Raw genomic sequence first — 21,695 nt, forward strand, 5'->3', positions numbered from 1 at the left:
CATGGAGCCCAACGAGGGGACGGGACAGAAATTGTCAATTCCTGCCCACGCCAGCTGTACACCGTAACTATAACCCAATATGGCCTAACTCAGGGTAGCTAGCCACACAAGGTTAACCCTCGCTGCCTGGAAGTAGAAAGAAATGAAGAAGGTAAGAGAGGACAGGACAGTTCTAAGAAAGAAAATAGGAAAGTGAAAGATGGAGGGGAGAACAGGAAAAGGCGACTGCCGATTTCCCCCGGGTGGGTCAGCCCGGATGTGCCGTCTACGTGAAGCTGGGGCCAAAGTGGTGTGTTGCCTCCGCCGAGGGGCCTTAAAGGTCCGAACACTCGGCATCGGCTCAACCACCAGGATCCCCTTTTCCCCGGACACGGCAATGCCACGCACGGCTAAGCGTGGGTGCTGGGGTCCGTGGTGTCGCACAAAACACACAAACACCTGCTTTAACAGGTGCCCCCTGCGGGGTCGTCCTTGCTGACTCTCTCGGTAGGGTACTGGACTTTGAAATCTATCAAGGTGCCACAACACAATTCCCTCTGAGCCCAAAGATCTCGGAATTGGAGGAGGGATTGTCATGCGACTTGCAGACACAATGCCTCGAGGGGATGATTACGTTTTTTGATAAATTTTTTACGTCCGTGCCATTATTCGAGCGCCTTCTAGAGCAGGGAATGTTCGGCCACGGCACTGTGATGACAGAGTCACGACAACTCTCAAATCCGATAGTTAGTTGCTGAAGGACAAGGATCAAGTCATGAGAAGGTGAGCGCTGAAGGAAGGCTGGTTATGGTGAGTTACTGTGAGTTATGGTGAGTTACTGTGCTGTCTTCATGTTGTGGAGCTGAGCCTGTGGACTCTACCAAGCGGTACGACAAGAAACAGAAAAAATATGTTGAAGTTGAAAGGGCTGCTAGGGTCCGTTTCTACAAGTCACAAGGAAGGAGTAGACCTGAACAACTTTCTCATCAGCCTGTATCGCATACGAATGAAAACTAAGAAATGGAATGTGAAAATCATTTTTCATTTCAGGGATCTCGCCTTGGTTCACAGCTGGCTGAATTACAAAGAAGACACCAAAGAGGCAGGCTACACGAAGAGTACCCTGACACATAAAATGCTTCACAAATTTGAAGCTGATTAGCTTGGTATGCTCTTTCAGCGGCATTGTTACACACGCACAAAAAAAAAAAAAAAAAAGAACTCAGGAACATAGGCGTGTTAAAAATGCTGTTTTGTACTTCCATTACTCGGCGGAAACGTAATCATAATACGTTTTCACAATGACGTGAATGTTTCTGGAAGAAATTATCATTTTCTACAGTATGACTTAAGGCATGTTTGCAAGAAAAAAAAAGGAATATTTGTTCTTAGTGAGTAGATTGCTCTGTGTTAAGTGTTGCATCTACATTTGCTCATTGCAGCTAAGCGATAAAGACCGCCAGATACAAGGTGGACATTGCAGCTGCAGGTACGGCGCGGCAGGAACCTGCAAGCACTGCGCCGCCGTCACACTTTATGTAAACCTACATGAAGCCGTATTGTGCACATCGCAGCGGCAGAAGTGGGGAAAACCAGCCAAGAAGCCGCGTGTGGATGACAAAGCATCAGTTGAACGTTTTGGTGGTAAGCAATGCATATAAGTACTGAACTCATGCATGATAAATGTACATTTTATTTTATTACCAGGCATTTTCGTGTGCAATTGTTAATCAATTAAAAACAGTGTTAGTGCTTTGGTTTTGAAATTGCAGTTCCCACAAAGTGTGCTGCAACTTCTTTATTTCATCTTACTTTCACATATTCTTACAGCTAACAAGCATCCATTGTAGGTGGAGCAGAAGCTCCAGGACCCTTAGACCCAAGCTTCCTGACAAAGCATTTTTCAGATTGACTGCCTAATGGCAAGGATTTTGAAGACGAAAAATGTAACTTGCAAGGGGTCATACAAGACTGTCCTCCAGGATATTGTAAACAAAATAGTGTTGGAGGAAGACATAACACAATTGAAAACAGTTCTGCATGAGCCAAAAGAGGCCTTGTACAGTTTAAAAGTTGTTGGAGACTTTCCAAAGGTAGTAATAAGAAAAAGAGAGCATGAAGAATGACAACAGAAGTGGCTGACTACTACGCAAAACATATAAAATGCACAAGTTCTCTGCGGCCGTGTGCCTTGACCAAATGGCAGGCTAGTAATTTTAGGTGAGTGTTTCTCCTCTCTGCCAACATGTCACACTTCATAGCAGTAATAGAATTCATCTCTTAAACGTTCTGACAGGTGGCACCAAGAAAGTAAGCCAAGAATAACGTGCTCACAGGCACACACAATCCTGAGAACAAGGAAGTCACCCCAAGATTTTGCAAACTATCTTTAATGGTCGAGGGTTTTATACAGAGGCCACTTCGTATGGTATGTTCCCCAACATCAGACCATTGCATGTTTGGTTCATTGAAATTGTTTTTTCAGGCATGAAGATGGAGCCAGTGGCACGCAAAGAGTTTGAAAAGAAAGTTGGCACACATGTGGTAGAGGTAATGCATGTGACCTGTTTGACTTAAAAGCTGACACAATGGATAGTCTTATTGCTCACATGAATGCACATAAACACCGCATTGTTTTTTCCATGAATTTATGAAGTGTGGACTGACATGACATGTATTTCAGAAGAGGACTTCTCTTTTCCAGACTCGACTTGCTGTGCACCCAACACAGCCGTGGCTGTGTGGAAGCCGCAATGGGCTTTTTGAAACTGCAAATGGCATCTGCCTGCAGATGCCTGCCTTGAGAACGGATAAAATGTCCGTTCTCAAGGAGAGACAATTTCATTATTGATGCCGAGCAGCTACTGACATTTGTGCCCTACATTAAGTATATGAACAACAAACTGACCCTGCGACCTAGCCATCAATATTATACACAGGTGCAGCTGCTTATGTATATATGTAACCTAACTGAATGCTTTCTCTTTGTTTACTCAACCAAGCACAGCATTTCTGTCACTGTACAGAGGGACAACAGTTTTCTATGCTCAGCTGTGCGAGCCTTAGAGGATTTTTACTTTACTTGGCTGCTCCCCACCCTCATCAAGAAGCCGTGAACTATTTGTATAGAATAAATCCCACTCTCATCAAGAAAAAGAAACTGAACTGTTTGTATAGAATAAATATTTCGGCCAACATCGTAGCCTCTTGCGTCTTGTCTTCTTCCGTCGATCCAGAGGTGACCTCCTGCGCCCGTCGTTTCGAAGCTCGACCCGCCGCCCCAAGCCCCCCGGCTCGATTCCCGGAAAAGCGTCTGGGCCACCTCGCGCTGCCGGCTCTCCGCCGCCGCTGGCTACGCCGGAGCTGGGCCTGGCAGGCCTAGCAACCGAAGCTCTCGACACCGAGGAGAATATCGGGGCTGCGATGCAGTACCAGGTGCCTGGGGAAACTATCACTCCGGCCGAAGCCCAAAGCGATGACTGGGAAACCGTCATTGCTCTCCGGAACCGCCACCGACCACCGAAAAAAGGCACCGACGCAGCTATTGAAGGTGGTGGGCGAAACGGAACACCACCTACCACACAAAAAGCTCTGTCGTCGCCGCTGCCACGCCGGCGAGGCACTCCATTGCCACGACTGCCGCAAGACGACTTAAAGATTGTTGTGCGCCCGCGAGGAGGATGGAATATCACCACAGCTATCCCGAAATCCATACTTCTAGCGTCCTGCAACGCTGCTAAGATACCCCCCCAAGAAGCCATCCATCAGGACAAAGTGCGGCTGCACCCGATCAACAACACATTCACCATCAGCACGCCAGCAGAAGCACGAGCACGAGCCTACGCCAAGCTCTCGGCCATCAGCATAGGGGGCCAAGAATTCACAGTGACAGCGCACCTTGCGCCGCCTGACGAAGCAGTAAGAGGGGTCATACACATGGCCTACGATGGGGAATCACGCGCAGAACTCCTAGAAGGACTGATCCCCTTCAACCCTCGTGCACCAATTGTTGATGCACGCCCCTTCGGGCGAAAGGGATCAGTCCTAATCACCTTCGCCAAAGGACCAATTCCAGATTCCATCTGCTACTGGGGAGGTGTACATGTGTGCTACCAACACAAACCCAAAGTAGAGGCCTGTTACAACTGCCGAGAAGCCGGCCACCGACGCGACGTGTGCCCCCTAGCAGATAGTGGGCGATGCCACAATTGTGGCGAACAACACACACCATCCGACCCCCCTACTTGCGCGCCCAAGTGTATTGTGTGCGGTGGAAACCATCACACTGGCAATATCTTATGCCAGCACCGATACCTACGACCACGAAGACCCCCGACCCAGTCAACGCAAGGCCACCAGCCCAGGACTGAAAACCATTCCCGCCAGTCAACACGGGACAACAGCCACTCCGAGACGAATTCCCGTTCACCATCCAGTGAAAAAAAGCCTAAAGTACAGAAAGGACTAACGTGGGCAGACAGAACCAAAGAAAAGCCAGCCACAATCCATCCAGAGGCCCGCGAATCTGGACAAGAGGAGCTCCGGGCCCTGAGGGCGGAGGTAAGTCGACTAACAGCTCTACTACATAACAGCCCCACCATTCCCGCTCCACAACACCTAACCCCTGCCCCAGTGCCACCCCCACCCCCGCCGCATGCCGCAATGGAGACGAATCAAAGCCCAGTAGAAGATAAACCTAAAGAAACCAACTCCAGCCCCCCAGCAAAAAAGCAACGAATTACCCCCAACCCAAAAACGCAAACCGATTCCGCCCCTGCCGAACAACTCGACAAACATATTCACAAACTAGTCGAACAATTCGACAAAAAGCTTCAAACCCTTAACTCTCAATTTGAGAGCCAGTACCAAACTTTGTCAGCAAAGTTTGCCGAATATGCCGCTGCCTTAGAACGGCGCATGGAAGCCCATATGGAGGCAATGTTTCAGAAACTGGTAGTCATGCAGACCACCGCACTTCATGCAGCTCCCCTACCCCCACCTCAGATAGGAGAGGCTGCACGGCCAGCAGACGCCTCTGCTGCTCCCGTTTTAAAACCCCCAACGCTTCAACATGGCGGGGCGGGCCCGACTTGATTCCCTGAACATTCTGACATGGAACTGCTGTGGCTTTCGCGGCAAGCGAGCACCATTTCAGCTTCTTCTCCCTACCTTCCTCCCCACCCCTCAAATTCTCCTCTTACAAGAAGCCGGGACGAAATCCCACATCCCCGGCTACACTCCCATATATTCCGACTCCACAGACGCACCGCGCGCTGCCACATTTATACACCGTAGTCTCACCTATATCACACACCAGGTAGCTGCAGATGCCCCATGCGTAGTTACAGAAATCATACACTCCACCCACTCTCTCCCATCCATCTACGTCGCCAACATATACCATTCACACTCATTACCCATTGCCTCGCTAGAATCTCTCCTAAAGAGTATATATAAATTGGCGGGTAAGCACCCTCTACTCATTGGGGGGGACTTTAACAGTCCCCACACAGACTGGGGCTACATCAAAACCACACACAGAGGCCGCAGATTATGGACCCTTCTTCAAAACCTTAATTTTTCCGTCCACAACAACTTCAACACACCCACGAGAATTGGCAATAGTGTATGTGTCGACACCAGCCCCGACCTCGTATTCAGCCGCTGTTTAACAAATGTGACATGGGACAGAACTCAACATACATTAGGCAGCGACCACTACATCATTCTCGCCTCCATCCCCTTTCAACAAAAGCGCAAAGCCTACACCACACACAAACTCATCAACTGGGACCACTTCAGGGCTACCCGGCAATCACGTGAGTCAGAGCCCATCACTGACATAGAGGCCTGGATGAACTCGCTCACACAGGATCTCCAGACCCACCTCCGATACATTGAGACAAAAGGGGAGATTCCTACCCTTGACAGCCGCCTCGCTCACCTCTGGGAAGCTCACCATAGCCTCTTAGAGCGATGGAAAAGCCAAAAACTGAACAGAACGCTAAAGAAGCGTCTCTCAGCACTTCAAGCACAAATCCAACAGCACTCTGAAGACCTCTGCCGCTCCAATTGGAACCAGATCTGTGACAGCATGTCTGGCAAACTATCCTCCAAAAAAGCCTGGCAACTCCTTCGCCACCTCATAGATTCAACACGAACAAAATCTGCCACGCAACACCATGTTACTCGCCTCATTCATAAAAACATAGATGACACAGATATCCTAATCGACACCCTCAAAATCACATACACGTCTCCGGGCACTCCTACCGCTCTCCCATGTTACAACGGATGCCCGAACCCAACATTAGACGAAGAAATCACGGTGGCAGAAGTCCGAGCGGCACTTCTTGCGCTACGAACAAATTCTGCTCCAGGGGCAGATCAAATCACAAATTCCCTTCTCCGTAACTTGGACGATAATTCTATCGTGCAGATTACGGATTACTTCAACAAATGCTGGAATGAAGGCACTCTGCCCCAATCATGGCGGCATGGCAAAATCGTCTTCATTCCCAAGTCAAACAAACCCCTCACGCTACAGAACCTTCGCCCCATTTCCCAGACATCATGCCTCGGAAAGCTCTTCGAGCATGTTATTCAAAACAGACTTGCCCGCCATATGGCTGACAACGACTTGTATCCGCACAGCATGGTCGGCTTTCGTCCGCACCTGTCGGCTCAGGACGCTATGCTGCAGTTAACGAACGACATTTACAACCCCCTCACACCAGGACACACCAAAGCAGTTCTCGCTTTAGATCTCTCCAAAGCCTTCGATCGCATCCACCACTTAGCGATCGTTAGTGCACTCTCCTCCCTCAATGTTGGAGAACGCACGTACTCATACATCAAGGCCTTCTTATCAGATAGAACAGCTGAAATCCATTTTGGCCCCCTAACCTCAGAGAAATTCACCCTCAAAAGTGTAGGCACCCCACAGGGGTCTGTACTATCGCCTCTCCTCTTCAATATCACCCTCATACCCCTTGCTAGCAAATTGAACACCATCCCACACCTACGCCACACACTATATGCTGACGACATAACCATATGGACCACACATGGCAACGACGGAGAAATAGAGGAAGCCCTACAAACAGCAGCTACCACCACCCAAACTCACGCAAGCAGCATAGGGCTATCATGCTCTGCGGAGAAGTCAGAGCTCCTCATCATCCGTCCACGAAACTCTCCGTGTGCCCCGATTTCAGTCACCATTGAAGACCGGCCCGTCCCTGAGGTTCCCAACCTCAGGATACTAGGACTCCACATCCAATCCAATGGGAAAAACACCATCACACTCAAGAAACTCCAGCAGATTACTGGTACCATATCGCACCTCATTAGGAGAGTAACAGTAAGGCACAGGGGAATGAAAGAACGCGATTTATGTCGCCTCATTCAAGCCTTTGTCCTTAGTCGGGTGCTCTACACAACTCCCTACCTCTCACTTGCAAAACACGACATCAACGCTTTAAATATACTCATTCGCAAAGCCTATAAGACCGCACTCAAACTACCCTGCAACACGCCTAACGAACGCCTTGCAGCCCTAGGCATACACAATAGCATTGAGGAGCTCATTGAAGCCCACAAACATGCCCAATACATACGACTCACACGCACATCAACGGGTCGCCACATACTCTCTCATCTCGGAGTCAGGATACCCGCAAATGACCCAGACCTCTTCCCTATACCCAAGCATATCCACAAGGAGCTTATTATTAAGCCCCTTCCCCGAAATATGCATCCCCATCTCCACGAACAGCGCCGTATAGCCCGTGCTAAGGCACTCCACCGACAGTACGGCTCCGACTCCGAAACCGCATGGGTGGATGCAGCATGCACAGGCAGCAGTAAACTCCTCTCTCTCCCCACTTTTTAAGCTGCCACTTCTACCAAACCTCACCTCTGAAGAAGCCGAAGAAGCTGCAATAGCTGCCGCCATAACGCATACGAAAGCAAATTACATTCTCAGTGACTCCAAAACTGCCATTCAAAATTTTGCGCGAGGCAGAGTCCATAGTCCAGCCTTTGACATTCTAAGCTCGTCTGCTGCGCAAAACCCGTCCCGCCAAGTGGAGCTGATTTGGGTGCCGGCACACTCCGGGAACCCTGGCAACGAGGCTGCCAACTTTTTAGCCCGAGGTACCATACACCGGGCACAGGAAGCCTCCGACCTGGGATTCACGAGGGAACGCATGCACACTTTCAGCGAGCTGACCGAGGCCTACAGAGCCACTCGGCAGCTATACCCTCCGCCTCACTCATCCCTAGACAATAGACGTGCCACTATTTGGAGACGTCTCCAAACGCACACCTTCCCATCCCCTCAATCTCTTTCTTACTATCATCCCCTCTGTCCTACACCCGCATGCACCCTCTGTCCCGAATTACACGCTAACGCCCTTCACATCTTAACACTCTGCCCGGCGGACCCTCCCCCGCGGGGCCTGGAGCACCTTATCACCTGGGAGGACTGGGAGACCCTGCTGCGCTCTACGGACCCGGCTGATCAGGAAACTGTCACAAGCCGGGCTACCAGCGTAATGGACCTTCGGGGCGTGAACGCTTGAGTACAGTGGGGCCGTGCGGGGGCCCAGGGATCTGCGAGTCCCAAACTCCTTTGCTCAAATAAAGTTTTATCCATCCATCCAATAAATATTTCTGCAAAAATAGTACAGGCCTGCTCACTGAAGGGGGTACACAGTTTCAAGAATCACTTCCCATAGCGTATAATAGGTGGCTGCAGATTTGCTAAAGTGCAGCAGACATGAAATATGTAGCTCATTGCTGGAATCAGCTCTGTGGGCACACGTGTGTTAAGTATATTGTACATCTTGATAGGCTGGATAATCCTTTCTACATGAATTCGTACTTGTGCAATGTGATAAGTCTCGTGCACCTCACTTTCTGAAAATTGGTCATGTCCTTGCAAAAAAGGGGGCATCACTAATACAGCCTGTGCACCTTGAAGGCTTCCCCTTATACTTGGAAACCCCTTGTCAGCCATGACAACATCGCCTGACTGAACCAGCACTAGAAATCCAGAGTCCACTGTAATAAAGGCATCGGAACACCTGCCTTGATAAGTCTCGTGCACCTCACTTTCTGAAAATTGGTCATGTCCTTGCAAAAAAGGGGGCATCACTAATACAGCCTGTGCACCTTGTCCCTTTATACTTGGAAACCCCTTGTCAGCCATGACAACATCGCCTGACTGAACCAGCTTTAGAAATCCAGAGTCCACTGTAATAAAGGCATCGGAACACCTGCCTCCATATGCTTTCGAGCAGAAGCAAACTGTGCCACATGGTGTGATTCCAACAAGGAATTTTAGTGTATATCCTCCCTTGTAGTGTGAATACAGCACTCTTTGCTGCTGCACAGTGCTGGGCTGTTCTGTATGAACCTCAGTACAGTCAATTATCATTGAACGCTCCTTGTAATGTGCTTTGAAGCAATTTGGCATTGTCTGCCTAGTGACATCCACGGGAGAGCGATATATCCACTTCCATGTGGAAACGCTCAAAGTTCGAAGGACACTCTTCAAGTGGCGAGACACAGTATTCCTTGATACAGAAAGAGCACTGCAAGGGAAGAGTAAGTGATCCCAAGCTAAATCTTCATCAAGAATAACACAAGTCTGTCGGTCATTGGAACATCACATGACCGCTCTGCAGAACGAGGCAATATGCTTAGCAAGAGGGCAAATACATCAAGGGACACTCCGCACTAGTCTTTCATGGCAGCAGCGCAGACTTGGACGCTGTCATACCCTGTGAAGCAAGCTGTCCTAGGGAAACCACAGGGGGCTTGCACTGGACTTCTGCGTCACAAACACCTTTGTGGTTCACTTGAGTGCACGCATCATTCTCTCTTGAGGAACATAAAAACACTGAAAATGTGTCTGAAAAGCCCGCGTGGTCGTCTGTTTGGCAAGCCTGCACAGAAAAACAAAATAAATGCTGGTGATTAGTAAACATCGCATAACAAAAATGCACAGCACATTAATCAGTTGTAGTGTAACGAGAGAATATACATAACTTAACAGTTAAAGCTTCAATCATAATAAACACAGCATGCACGCAGCTACTGCAATGTAATTTGGACCACCCAAGTTTGGGCAGTGCGCACTTCACATAAACAAGATGCATTTCTATGAATTTAATCAATTGCAATATGCACTTTAACAGTGCTGCCCATAATGATGACATTTATTTTTGTCGCACAGTCATTATAAACTACCCAGAGCTATGGGCAAGACCACATGGGAAAAGTAGTGCAATTTGATTTCCACTACTTCCTTGGGCCGTGCGACCGAGGTTGTTCACCACATCGACACCGGCAGTCATGCCCCTCGTCGCCAGCGCCCTTACCATGTTTAGCCTAAGGAGCGCAATGTTAATGCTGACCAACTCGACGACATGCTACAACGTGGTGTAATTCAGCCTTCATGTAGTCCGTGGTTGTCTCCCGTGGTACTTGTGAAAAAGAAGGCAGGCTCCATAAGATTTTGCGTTGACTACCGCCGTCTTAACAAAATTACTCATAAAGACGTATACCCACTACCCCGCATTGACGACGTCATCGATTGTTTACAAGGAGCAGAGTTCTTTTCATCCCTGGACCTGCGTTCTGGCAAGTCCCTATGGCTGAGTCCGACTGACCCAGGACAGCCTTTGTTACACCTGATAGATTATATGAGTTCACTGTGATGCCGTTTGGTCTTCGCAACGCTCCTGCTACGTTTGAGCGAATGGTGGACAACATACTACGCGGCCCCAAGTGGAACATTTGTCTTTGTTATTTGGATGACATCGTCGTTTTCACTTTTCAGTGACTGCGGCCGCGGCTTCCTATCTCAAGTGGTCAATGAGTTGTTGGAAGCTTGCCAAACAATACATCGAACCACCACAGCTTACCATCCTGAAACCAACAGCCTCACAGAAAGGTTTAACCGAACTCTTTGTGACATGCTCGCCATGTACATTTCTTCTGATGCGTCTAATTGGGATCAGGTGCTTCCGTACATCCCCTATGCCTATAACACAGTGTCTCAGGCAACGACAGAATTTTCCCCATTCTTTTTCCTATACGGTCATGAGCCTTCCTGTCTACTGGACACCATACTTCCTAACCACCCCGACAGTTCAGAGTACACTTCTCTTTCTGCTGTTGCCCGTAATGCTGAGCAGTGCCGTCAGCTGGCGCGCTCATTCACGTCAGACATTCAAGATCTTCGCCGACATCACGGAAAGCCCGGAAAGCCCGCTGCTGACTTTCCTACCAACACCCTCATCTGGCTGTGTGTTCTGGCTGATCCCAAATTCCCTGCAAAGATAATGGCCCTTATCGTGTATTAGAGCGTACATCACCAGTTAACTACGTCGTGGAGCTGGCAACGCCTTCTTCAGACCACCGTCGCTGAGGGCGAGAAGTTGTTCACGTCAGTCAACATAAGCCATACTGCGACCCCCTTGTCATACCCTCGCCCTAAGTCGCCAGGATAGCTCCCTCTTTCCGCCGGGGCAATTGTAAGGAAGATAATACAGCACCGAAGCTAACGACGATAAAGACGCCGATCAGGTGGCGCGCGCACTGAGAGCTCGGACCGTCTTGTGTCACCGGTCGCCGTCTCCAGTCCTCCGAATACCCACCAATAAACCCCTCTTCAGATACATATATTGTCCACAAAAAACCAACTTGAGCCTTTGCAGCATGCCTTCTTTGTATTCTGTTCCTAAAGGCGCGGTACAAAATTGTGTTGTTTTGGGTTTTATGGCGCATAAGCGACTAAGGCTATCATGCACCACATACGAGGTGTAAATTTATTTTTGTACAGAAATTATTTAAATGCTGCTAGGCTATTATAGCTTGTTTATTAGCATAGTTTCGTTTAGGTAATTAAAACACATGAAAATAACAATTGCATTCTCTCCTAGAAGTGAAGGATGGAATGGTATCTGTTCGGTGTAAAACTCGATAAAATGTTTTTTTTCCAGTTTTTCAAAATGTTACATGACATTAATATGCGGTTTACTGCGCTATATCTACACACCCTTCACATATTGGTTTATTCTCTTAATTGAGGACGAAGTTGTGCGTCAGATGTGTGTGGCCAATGCGAAGACTACATGTTACCCCGAAGAAATGTTTTTGGTGACTGCATGATTTCCATTCATGAATAACAGGTTTAACACAGTGTAGTTTGCTATTTCAGAGTTCCACGAAACCTGCCATTTTGATCTTAACTTTCTCTGCACAAATTTTATATCTTTGTGCGGTATGTTCATGTTTTGTATTTTAGCCTTGCGGGCGGTTGATGCACATTCATCAGCTTGTTCATTACCTCTAATGCCTACATGGCTAGGCACCTAGCGAAACTTGATCTCATGCCCGTGTTTAAGCTAATACTACCAGACATAGCAGTGCTGTGATTGCACTGAGGGAGTCTTGTAGATTATACTGTTTTTAATGCTGTTCTTAGCTATTTGTTCTACGGCTAGGAAAACTGCATAGCATTCAGTAGTGAAGATTGATGCACACTGAGAGGCAACCTTGCTATTTTTTCCCCTTTCATTCACTATGGCGCTACCAATATGGTGTAAAATGTTTTGTAATTTCTGTAGTTTTCTTCCAGGACTTTGGGATTTCATTTGCTATGGAGTTGATTTTTACTATGAATAGTGTAAAACGTAAGATGCACCTTTGAGGCACACCATTTTTTTGTATGAAGTTCTCTGAAAGGGTGGCCCCAAGATGTACCCGAAATGAACGGGCAGAAAGAGTCTTCCATGCATTTCAACATTCCGCCATGAATGCCAAAGTCACATAGAATTCCGAACCTCCATGTAGTGTTATAAGCTTTCTCGAGATAAAAGACTGCAAGGCAGTCTTGCCTGTGTATAAAGGCTTTTCTGACTCTTTTCAAACTGGACGAAATGGTCACTTGTTGAGCCGCCCTGATTTACGTCAAGAAGTCTGTGTATGGGTCTGTAGCTGCTGGAAGATTGGTGTTTCGCCAGGTTTCAAGAACAGTATAGTTACAGCTTCTTTCCAAGCTTCTGGTATTTTGCCTGATATCCATATGTAGTTGAAAAATTGCAGGAGTTTCTATGGACCGATCAGATAGGTGGGCAAGCATTTTGTAATGTATTCCATCTGGCCCTGGTGCCGTCTGTTTGCCAGCTATTACATTATTTATATCCTGAAGTGATTAGACGGTTGGAAGGTTCATTTTCATTACCGCTTGTTGGAAGTCTCTTTTTCGGCTGTGATTTTGTGCTTCAAAAATGACTGCGTAATGTGAAGCTCCCCAAGTATGTTCGCCTGTTCCTCTATGCTTGTTTGTACGCCTGGGTTTGTTAGAAGTGGAATTGTGAAAGGCGAGTATCTGCCATTTAGTTTATGCACTTGCTCCCACATTTGTCTGATGTGATAGAGGTGTTGATGTCAGATTGCCCAAGATGAATTTACAGCATTGCAGCTGATATATATCGTGCATGGGCTCTTGCTTTTTTTGATATTTATAAGGCTCTCGTAAGTAGGGTAGCTACCAAGAACTCCCCAAATTATTTTGCTTCCTTTTGGCAATTTTGCATTCTTTTGTATACCAAATTTTGAAATTTTCCCGTATTATACCCAAGGACTGGGGTATAGCTAGGTGTGCAGCAGTAATGATACATGTCGTAACCATTTCATTCATTTCATTTACATCAAGGCTGTCTACAAATATTTTTTCTAGGGTTGCATTTTCACAAAATATTTGTCCAGTTGGCCAAATGCATTTTCCAATGGCGTGATTTGTGTAAGGTGATGGAAGGTGAGAGTGCTAAAGTGATGACAGGAAAATGATCACTACCATATGGGTTGTCCAAAACATCCCACTTAAAATCTGTAAAATTAGAAGGTGAAGTAGAAGACATGTCTAAGTAGCTCATTTTTCCACTGTTAGGTGAACATTGTGTGTGTTTCCCTGAATTTAGAAAACATTGTTAGAAATAATAAAATGCTATAAAATCTGCCCTCTGGTGTTAGTATTCTCACTTCCCCAAAGCAACTGGGAATGAGCATTAAAATCTCCCACTATAGGTATGGTTCTGACAACTGACTTTTTTTTTAAGTCTTCCAACTCGTGCAAGGTTAGCTTTAGATGTGGTTCCAGGTATACCGAGCACACCGTAATAGCTTTATATTTAGAAGTATAACTGCTACAGCTTTGAATTTTGTTTTTAATTTTAGCACATGTGCTGCTATACGCCTCTTTACTATGATTGCTACTCCTCTCGAGAGCCTATTTGTTTGCTCCCGGTCGCAGCGGAAGACAACCTTTTTTTTAAGACATTTGCATGTTTAGGGCCTAAATTCGTTTCCTGTAAGCAGAGTGCTAGAGTAGAATGTGCTTAAAATGTCTTTTGTCACCTATGTTGTCGAAAAGTCCCCTGCAGTTCCAATGGATTATGAAGGCCATCTTATTTTATTTGAAAAAAGAAACTATGCAAATTTTTCAGGAGATGCGACTCAGGCCTTGTCTTTTCTGGACCGATCCAAGCAGCTCCGCCGTCTCTGTGACGACGACGGCAGAGAGCAGAGGCACTGAATGAACATGCTATAGGCACATCTTCAGTTTTTTAGACCTTGCCTTGCGGGCAGAGGTCTTGAGGCCCGCAAACCCTAAGGGAAGCGTAGCCTGTTTTGGAAGCAGTGGAGTAGCCTGAGCTACTTCCACCGAGGGCGGGGATGGTACTAGGTCAGGCCCACTTTGCATAGCCTAGGCAGATACCGAAAGCTGGTGTAGTGCTCTGCCCTTTCGCACATCGGCGATATTTTGTTTAGCTGTGAACTGGTACGTGGTCTTTATTGTATCTGTTCTGTTTCTTTGTATGTAATGGTTTGTTTTCAGCAAATGATTTCTTTCTCGTCTTTCCATACTTGACAGAATCTAGAGTACGCGGGGTGTAAGGTCGTAAATAGTGCATGTTTACTCGGGTTTTCCTTTTGTGTGTGTTTGTGTGCTTCCTCCAGTTTCGGAGAGCCGGCCCGCGAGACGCACGGGTTGAGCGGCGTCCGTACCCAGGGAGGGGGCACCTTTTTCTTGTTTTTGTTTATAGTGGGAAGTGTCTTTGCGTGTGCGCGTTGTCTGTTTTATGTCTTTCTTGAGGGGCGGGGGCTCTCGCGCATTGAAAGGCGCTCGATCGTTCTGTGTTTGGCTTGGTGGATAGCGCGCGAGGCTCCGAACGCTGTCGGCAGACCCCGTCGAGTGCCCGTAGGGTGTTTTTTTTTGGTATGTGTAACAGGTAGCCGTAAATCTCGTGCGCGTCCTCGAGTGGAATGCCAGTGGTGGAAAGGCCGGGGTTTGGACGCTTCGACGAACTGAACCTTGGCTGCGATTTTCCACGAATCTGTGTGAACGGGGGGGACACCAGGGACGTTTCACGGAAACGTGGGACCGCGCGAAAACGACGAGGTACGATGGGTGGCCCAGGGAGTTGCGGCCCGAGCGAAGGAGAAGACTGACGTTGTCCCGTACGCTCGCTTGGGATGACGGACTGTCCTAAGCCGGAGGCGACCCAACTCAGTGTCTCTTCTGTTCTTTATTTCGACTGTGCTGTGCTTGTTTATCCAACCAACCTATTATTTTAATTAAATCAGTTTGTTAATTTAATTCGGCCCATTGCGATTCTTTCGGCGAAGCAAGGAGACTGAACCACCACCAACAAGAAGAAAAAAAAAAGGAACTTCAAGAAACAGCAAAAAGAAGTTTACTGGCACAGCCGACAGGATCACCGTCTCCCGTCAGCCTTCGGCGATCACAAAACAACTTGTTGAGCAGGAAGACTTCCGGGCCGATGGACAGCGCCTGAGGAGGAGGTCTCCGTCGAAAGAAGGCAGCACGAGAAGACAGCAACATTGTGGCCGACGGACCGAGCCATCACTTCAGATCAATGGACAGGCGCAGCATTGAAAGACGCCCAGCATGGTGGCCAACGGACTGAGCCATCAGTGTGCGTAAGGTGCGAGCCGCGCAGGCAGCAAAAGACGCCCCCACGCATCACGGCCAATGGACCGTACCAGCAGTGCTCAGCGCATCAAAGAACAAACTTCCAGCGCACCAGCCATGATCGGGCCACGAAAGTGACATCAGCCGCTGATGGACTAGCGGTGGACTTTTCATGTGTTTTCCAAGTGTTACATCGCGCATTGGCAGCGGAGATGTGCAAAGCCAGGACGCAGGAACGGCAGACGACGCGGTAGTCGGTGAAAGCAGGGTGGCTACGCCAGCGGCAAGGTGAGTGGCCCTTATGCTGGTCCTCGGAGCCTACTGGTGCCGTGCGTTGTGTAGAGAGTAACAGGAATTGTGCATGATACTGCGTAGCGCCGCAAGGATTGCAATAATGAGTGTGGAGGAGAGCAGAAGCGGTAGCGGAGATTCAAGGGGAGAGGAGTTGACAGGGGCAGACGAGAGAATGGGAACAAAAGGGCCTGCAGGAGCAGATGGGAGCGCTGGAGAAACCCCCGATTCAGCTATGCGACGGCTAGAAATGGAGCTGGAGCTGAGCAAAACCACGCTGCTCATCAAGTGAGAGAAAACGTGGCAGTTGGAGCTGCAGAGCGGTTTAATGAAGTGATTGCACTCAGGCGTGGGGCAAATGCGCGAAGAGAGGCTGGCGTATTTCGCTAAGCGCCTAAAGAGTTTGCTCACCCCGATTCCGACAGACCCAGAAGTGGTGGTATGGCTGGAGGGACTCGAGGGCATATTCCGCTCCTATCAGGGGCCCGACAATGTTAGGAGCCATTTAGTTTTGCCTCTGGTGACCAAGAGAATTCCGCACCTGTTCTCAAAGCTCTCTATCGAAGAGCTAGATAATTACGATAGGGTCAAAAAGACCATTTTGTCCGAGCTGCGACTGTCTCCAGGTGATTACCTAAGGCAGTTCCAAAATGCGCTGCCGGCTGAAAACGAGACCTGGCAACATTTTGCGTTGCGAATCAAAAGCTACCATACTTTTTATACGGCGGTGCGGGGATCAAGACGCTCGAGGACCTGATTGCTCTGAATGTGGCAGATCAGATGAAGCAGGCACTGAGCACTGAGGCTCACAAGTATGTCAAACGAGAGGAAGGGGACAGCTGAGTGAAGCCACACGAGATAGCAAAATTGGTGGAGGATTTCGAAGGAAAGGGGTCAGGAAGGAAACAAATAATTGCAGGCCGAAGCCCCTCTGGCAAACAATAACCAACTTTGCAAAAATCAACTTTCTCCGCCGGCGCACCCAGGGTCTTCCAAATCTCCTGCGTGCTTCATTTGTGATGGCCCACATTTTGCAAGGTCTTGCCCTGAAAACCCCACCAACAGGGGAGCCGGCAAAATGCGGTGGAATAGAGAAAACATTGTAGGCCAGGGGAGTTGCGGAGATGCTAGCAGCGGCGGCGGCGGAGCTATGGATGAGGGTGGACGGATAGCCACTGTTGATGTTACGACATGTGCAGTGTCATTGTTAAGGAAGGGAAAAGCCTCACGCGACTGCGTCAACCTGAGATGTGGTGACGCGGTTCTGCCAGCGCTGGCTGACAGTGGCACCGAAATAACTGTCGTAAAAGAGGGCGCGCTACCTAACAATGGAACGGAGAAGGTGGGAGACGTCACACTTGTGGATGCATTTGGCAATAGAGTGCTAGCAAAACTAGCTCGAGTTCCACTCAGCTTAGAGGCAAACCAGGGTCAGCATGTCGGGAAAAGCGCGTCACTGCTCTGCGCCGTAACAGGGGAACTGGCTTCCGAGGAGGCAGACTGCCTGCTTTCTGCAGACGCTTGGCACGCGCTTGGACAACAGGCACGCAACAGCGGTTGCGAGGTGCCCGATATGAGAGGACAGGCAGCCGTCACCTTGGAGGCAGGTAGCGGTAAGGGAGGTAGAACCTCGCTCGTTGGGAAACGCCGAGAGGGACCGGAGAGCGGAGGAGGTTATTGGAGACGCAGAAGGAAGATGTCGCAAAAACCTGAGAGCACCATAGGAACTAGGGGTAAGCTGCGGCAAAATCAAACCTGTGATGCAAATCATCGGCAGCTCTACCATGGCGCAGCAGGCCACCAGAGCTGTTGCCGCCCACTGTGGTTTCCGAGGGCAGGCATGGGGACCACTATGAAAAATGTTTTTTGTGTCGGATGCGTTCACATGGCACCATGCTAGATGCCTCGCATGCGGAGGTTGCCTTGTGTCTCAATACCTAATTGTTGAAAGTGGCGTTACGTTTTTTTTTGTGCGTTGTAATGAATTTGTGACGACCTTTGTGTTATTTATTGTGTGCAACAACCAGTGAGGTTGTTGCAACGATCTTAGGAGGGGCATGTAAGGTCGTCAATAGTGCATGTTTACTCGGGTTTTCCTTTTGTGTGTGTTTGTGTGCTTCCTCCAGTTTCGAAGAGCCGGCCCGTGAGGCGCGGGTGGAGCGGCACCCGTACCCAGGGAGGGGGGACCTTTTTCTTGTTTACAGTGGGAAGTGTCCCTGCGTGTGCGCGTTGTCTGTTTTGTCTTTATTGAGGGGCGGGGGCTCTCGCGCATTGAAAGGCGCTCAGTCGTTCTGTGTTTGGCCTGGTGGTTAGCGCGCGAGGATCCAAACGCCGTCAGGGGACCCCGTCGAGTCCCCGTAGGGTGTTTTTTTTTTTTTTGGTAAGTGTAACAGGCAGCCGTGAATCTCGTGCGCGTCCTCGAGAGTGGAATGCCAGTGGTGGAAAGGCCGGGGTTGGGACGCTTCGGCGAACTGGACCTCGGCTGTGATTTTCCACGAATCTGTGTGAACGGGGGGGACACCAGGGACGTTTCACGGAAATGTCGGACCGCGTGAAAACGACGCGGTGTGATGGGTGGCCCGGGGAGTTGCGGCCCGAGCGAAGGAGAAGACGGACGTTCTCCCGTACGCTCGCTTGGGACGACGGACTGTCCTAAGCCGGAGGGCGACCCAACTCAGTGTCTCTTCTGTTCTTTATTTCGACTGTGCTGTGCTTGTTTATCCAACCAACCTATTATTTTAATTAAATCAGTTTAATTTAATTCGGCCCATTGCGATTCTTTCGGCGAAGCAAGGAGACGGAACCACCACCAACAACAAGAAGAAAAAAAAAAGGAACTTCAAGAAACAGCAAAAAGAAGTTTACTCGGTGTAAGCACCCTCACAGTTGGCACAGTGTGGCCTTGAGGTGCAGCTTTAAGACTTGATGTTCATTTGGTGCACATTTGGCACAGGTTGTGGGGCCGCGGCAGCTCTGCGATCCGTGGCCGAACTCTGGCCCTTAAAACATTTTCTTGGGTTTGGGATATATGGTCAACATTTATTTTAACATATCCCACTGTAATCGATTCTGGGAGCATGCTGGCGTTAAATGTCAAGACTAGCTGTTTGGTTGGGATCTCGCAATGCAGGAAGGTGCACATACTTCCCAGATCCAAAAACTACAGATCCCAAACTCAAAATCTTGGCAGCATCATTTAACACGTTCTGTGAGCTGCATGAGTCCGAACAGAATGAGCTTTTGCAGATTGCTCCAACATTGTCATTGAAGACATTGAATACTTCAAACACAGAGAAGCAAAATGCAGTTGGCACCGAGAATATTCAATTCATCAACTGTGGCAGCACTTCATAATACCAACATTCAGCATGCTGATGGTATGGCTCAGTATATTAGCATGGTGCTAACATGGTGGAATGTTAAGATTAGAACTCATCGAAAGGGCCAGTAGCTTTCAGATGACCTGAAAAAACCCATATCATCGACATCTTGTCCCCAGTTCAGAGTTTTTGGGGAAAATGATGCACACAACTCATAGGCTCCATGAGGTCGCTATCTACTGCCTTGAAGAACTTGGTATGCAGTATGTTTTGCTAAGCAAATTTAAGACAGATTCCCTCAAGGATCGCTTTGGTCAGTACTGTCAGTTGTCTGGTGCCAACTATCATGTGTCAGTTAGGCAGATTTATGAGTCCGAGACAAAGCTACGGCTACAAAAAGTGCTCAAATTACCAGACATTGGCATGGTGCACATTGTTCCTGTCATTGCAGAGCCAGTTTGATGTCACAGTTAGCAACAGTGATATTAAGATCAAAGTGGCAAGGCTGCCAGCTGCGACATATATTGCCATTTACTGCACTCCTGCAGCTGTGAACAAACTGTTGCGCCACTCGTGCAAAGAAAATCTGGTAATAAATGATGCAGAGATACAATGCCAGAAATGTCCCAATTACCAGCATGACAAGAGGTGAGCTGAACTTCTCACGCGAACTTGTGAATGCTGTTCTAACCAAAGAGTAGTGCTGGACAAGCTTAGAAGTCCACGCTTCGCGAAACAGTTCTTTGCACTTCCTAAGCAGAAAGAAGTGCTAGTGGTCCGTGTGTATGGCATCATCAATAATAATGACCTGGATGTTTGTGTTAATGGCCATGCTCTCAACAAGTCATGCATTACATTTTAAATGTAGTAGCAAACACCCTTTTGAACAACTTGTGCAAAGCAGCAAACAAGTTAGCAAACGAAAAGTGTGCCACAAAGGCAAAGCAAAAACTTGAAACTTAAAAATTGAGGTGTCATTTATGCAGTTTTGCTTCCACCAGTGTTGTTTGTAAAAAAAAAATACCTTTTTCTCTCATCAATGCCAAATAGAATGCCTTTCATCCTACCTTCATTATCAAGAAGGCTTCTGATGTTATAAAATCTCTCTGTTCTGTGTCGCAGAAAACTGTACACGCCTGGATTTCCTTACTTCAAGCAATACTGTGTGCTGAAGCAGTCAAGTGTATTTGCAGAAAATTTACCCTACCAACATTTTTTCCTGATACTGACAAGCATCACATTTATGTTCATTTTACCAACAATGTGTTCTTGCACAAAGAAGAGACTGTCAAGCTGTATAATAAAGGATTCTGTATTACTGCCAAGCAGAAATGAGTTTGTGCCATTTTACGAGTGTTGCTTTCTTAGACTTTGAAGTCGACATTTTACATTCATGTAATGTCAACTTTTGCCATTTTTATAACATCCCTGATAGGGCTTTTGAAAGTATAAAAAAAGGAACAAAGTGTTAAATATATTATATAATCATGCGGTACCTTGAAAAGTGAATAGCTTATTTAGTAGATCATAGAGTTGATGCTCGACAGTGATGGTAACATTTTAGATATAGAGCTTCCAATCAGTCAGAAAACGGTTCTTACATGTGTAAGCATGCAAAACGCCGCCTTAAGGCATGAGGCTACAAACTGGCGATTTTGCCCGGCCAAGCTTCGTACATAACTGTCGACACAGCATATTAGTTCCTATTCGTAACACAAGCGAGCGAATGTAATTTTATTTCACGGCAATGCAGCTTATGTGGAGAGAGCGGGCGCAATGAAGTCCACTTCCATGACCATCTGGCTTGTAGTTAGGGCGGTTAGAGTCAACCAGCGACGCAACGTCAGTGCTGTGGATAGACACCCCTCTGCTGACCTTGACCCTCTCCCGGCCATCAACACTTACGGTGTCAAAGTACGAGTCAAAGAGGCAGGTGGCAAGACTTCCACTGGACTCATTTTTTTCAGCTGACAGCAGTCTCTGTGAGGATAAGATCCTTAACGGCCTCGAAAGCAGCGTCCCTATCCTGGGATGTTGGCGCAGCAGCAAAGACCTCGCAGTTTGCTTCACAGGAACCGAATCACAAGAAGTAG

The 21,695-nt window shown here is 48.0% G+C and overlaps 2 protein-coding genes and 1 pseudogene across 2 annotated transcripts in view; 2 read left to right on the top strand and 1 right to left on the bottom strand.

Annotated features, from left to right (window-relative positions):
• Window positions 1-754: 754 nt before the first annotated feature.
• LOC146174597 (uncharacterized) lies at window positions 755-5,073 on the top strand. Its single transcript, XM_084585415.1, has 2 exons — window positions 755-762; window positions 3,216-5,073. The coding sequence occupies exons 1-2, from the start codon at window positions 755-757 to the stop codon at window positions 5,071-5,073; spliced, it is 1,866 nt and encodes a 621-aa protein (XP_084441541.1).
• A 1,229-nt stretch (window positions 5,074-6,302) lies between these two features.
• Window positions 6,303-8,634, top strand: LOC146174598 (uncharacterized; annotated as a pseudogene).
• Window positions 8,635-8,867: 233 nt separating this feature from the next.
• The window catches only part of LOC146174599 (uncharacterized), a 128,959-nt gene continuing 116,131 nt past the window's right edge, over window positions 8,868-21,695 (bottom strand). The window contains exon 4 of the mRNA XM_084583765.1: window positions 8,868-9,932. The gene's annotated coding sequence lies outside the window, so the exon portion shown is untranslated. The remainder of the gene's footprint in view (window positions 9,933-21,695) is intronic.

The sequence above is a fragment of the Amblyomma maculatum genome, chromosome 11 (genome assembly GCF_055883805.1).
Source record: "Amblyomma maculatum isolate TAMU_Amacu chromosome 11, ASM5588380v1, whole genome shotgun sequence".
NCBI classification, from domain to species: Eukaryota; Metazoa; Arthropoda; class Arachnida; order Ixodida; family Ixodidae; genus Amblyomma; species Amblyomma maculatum.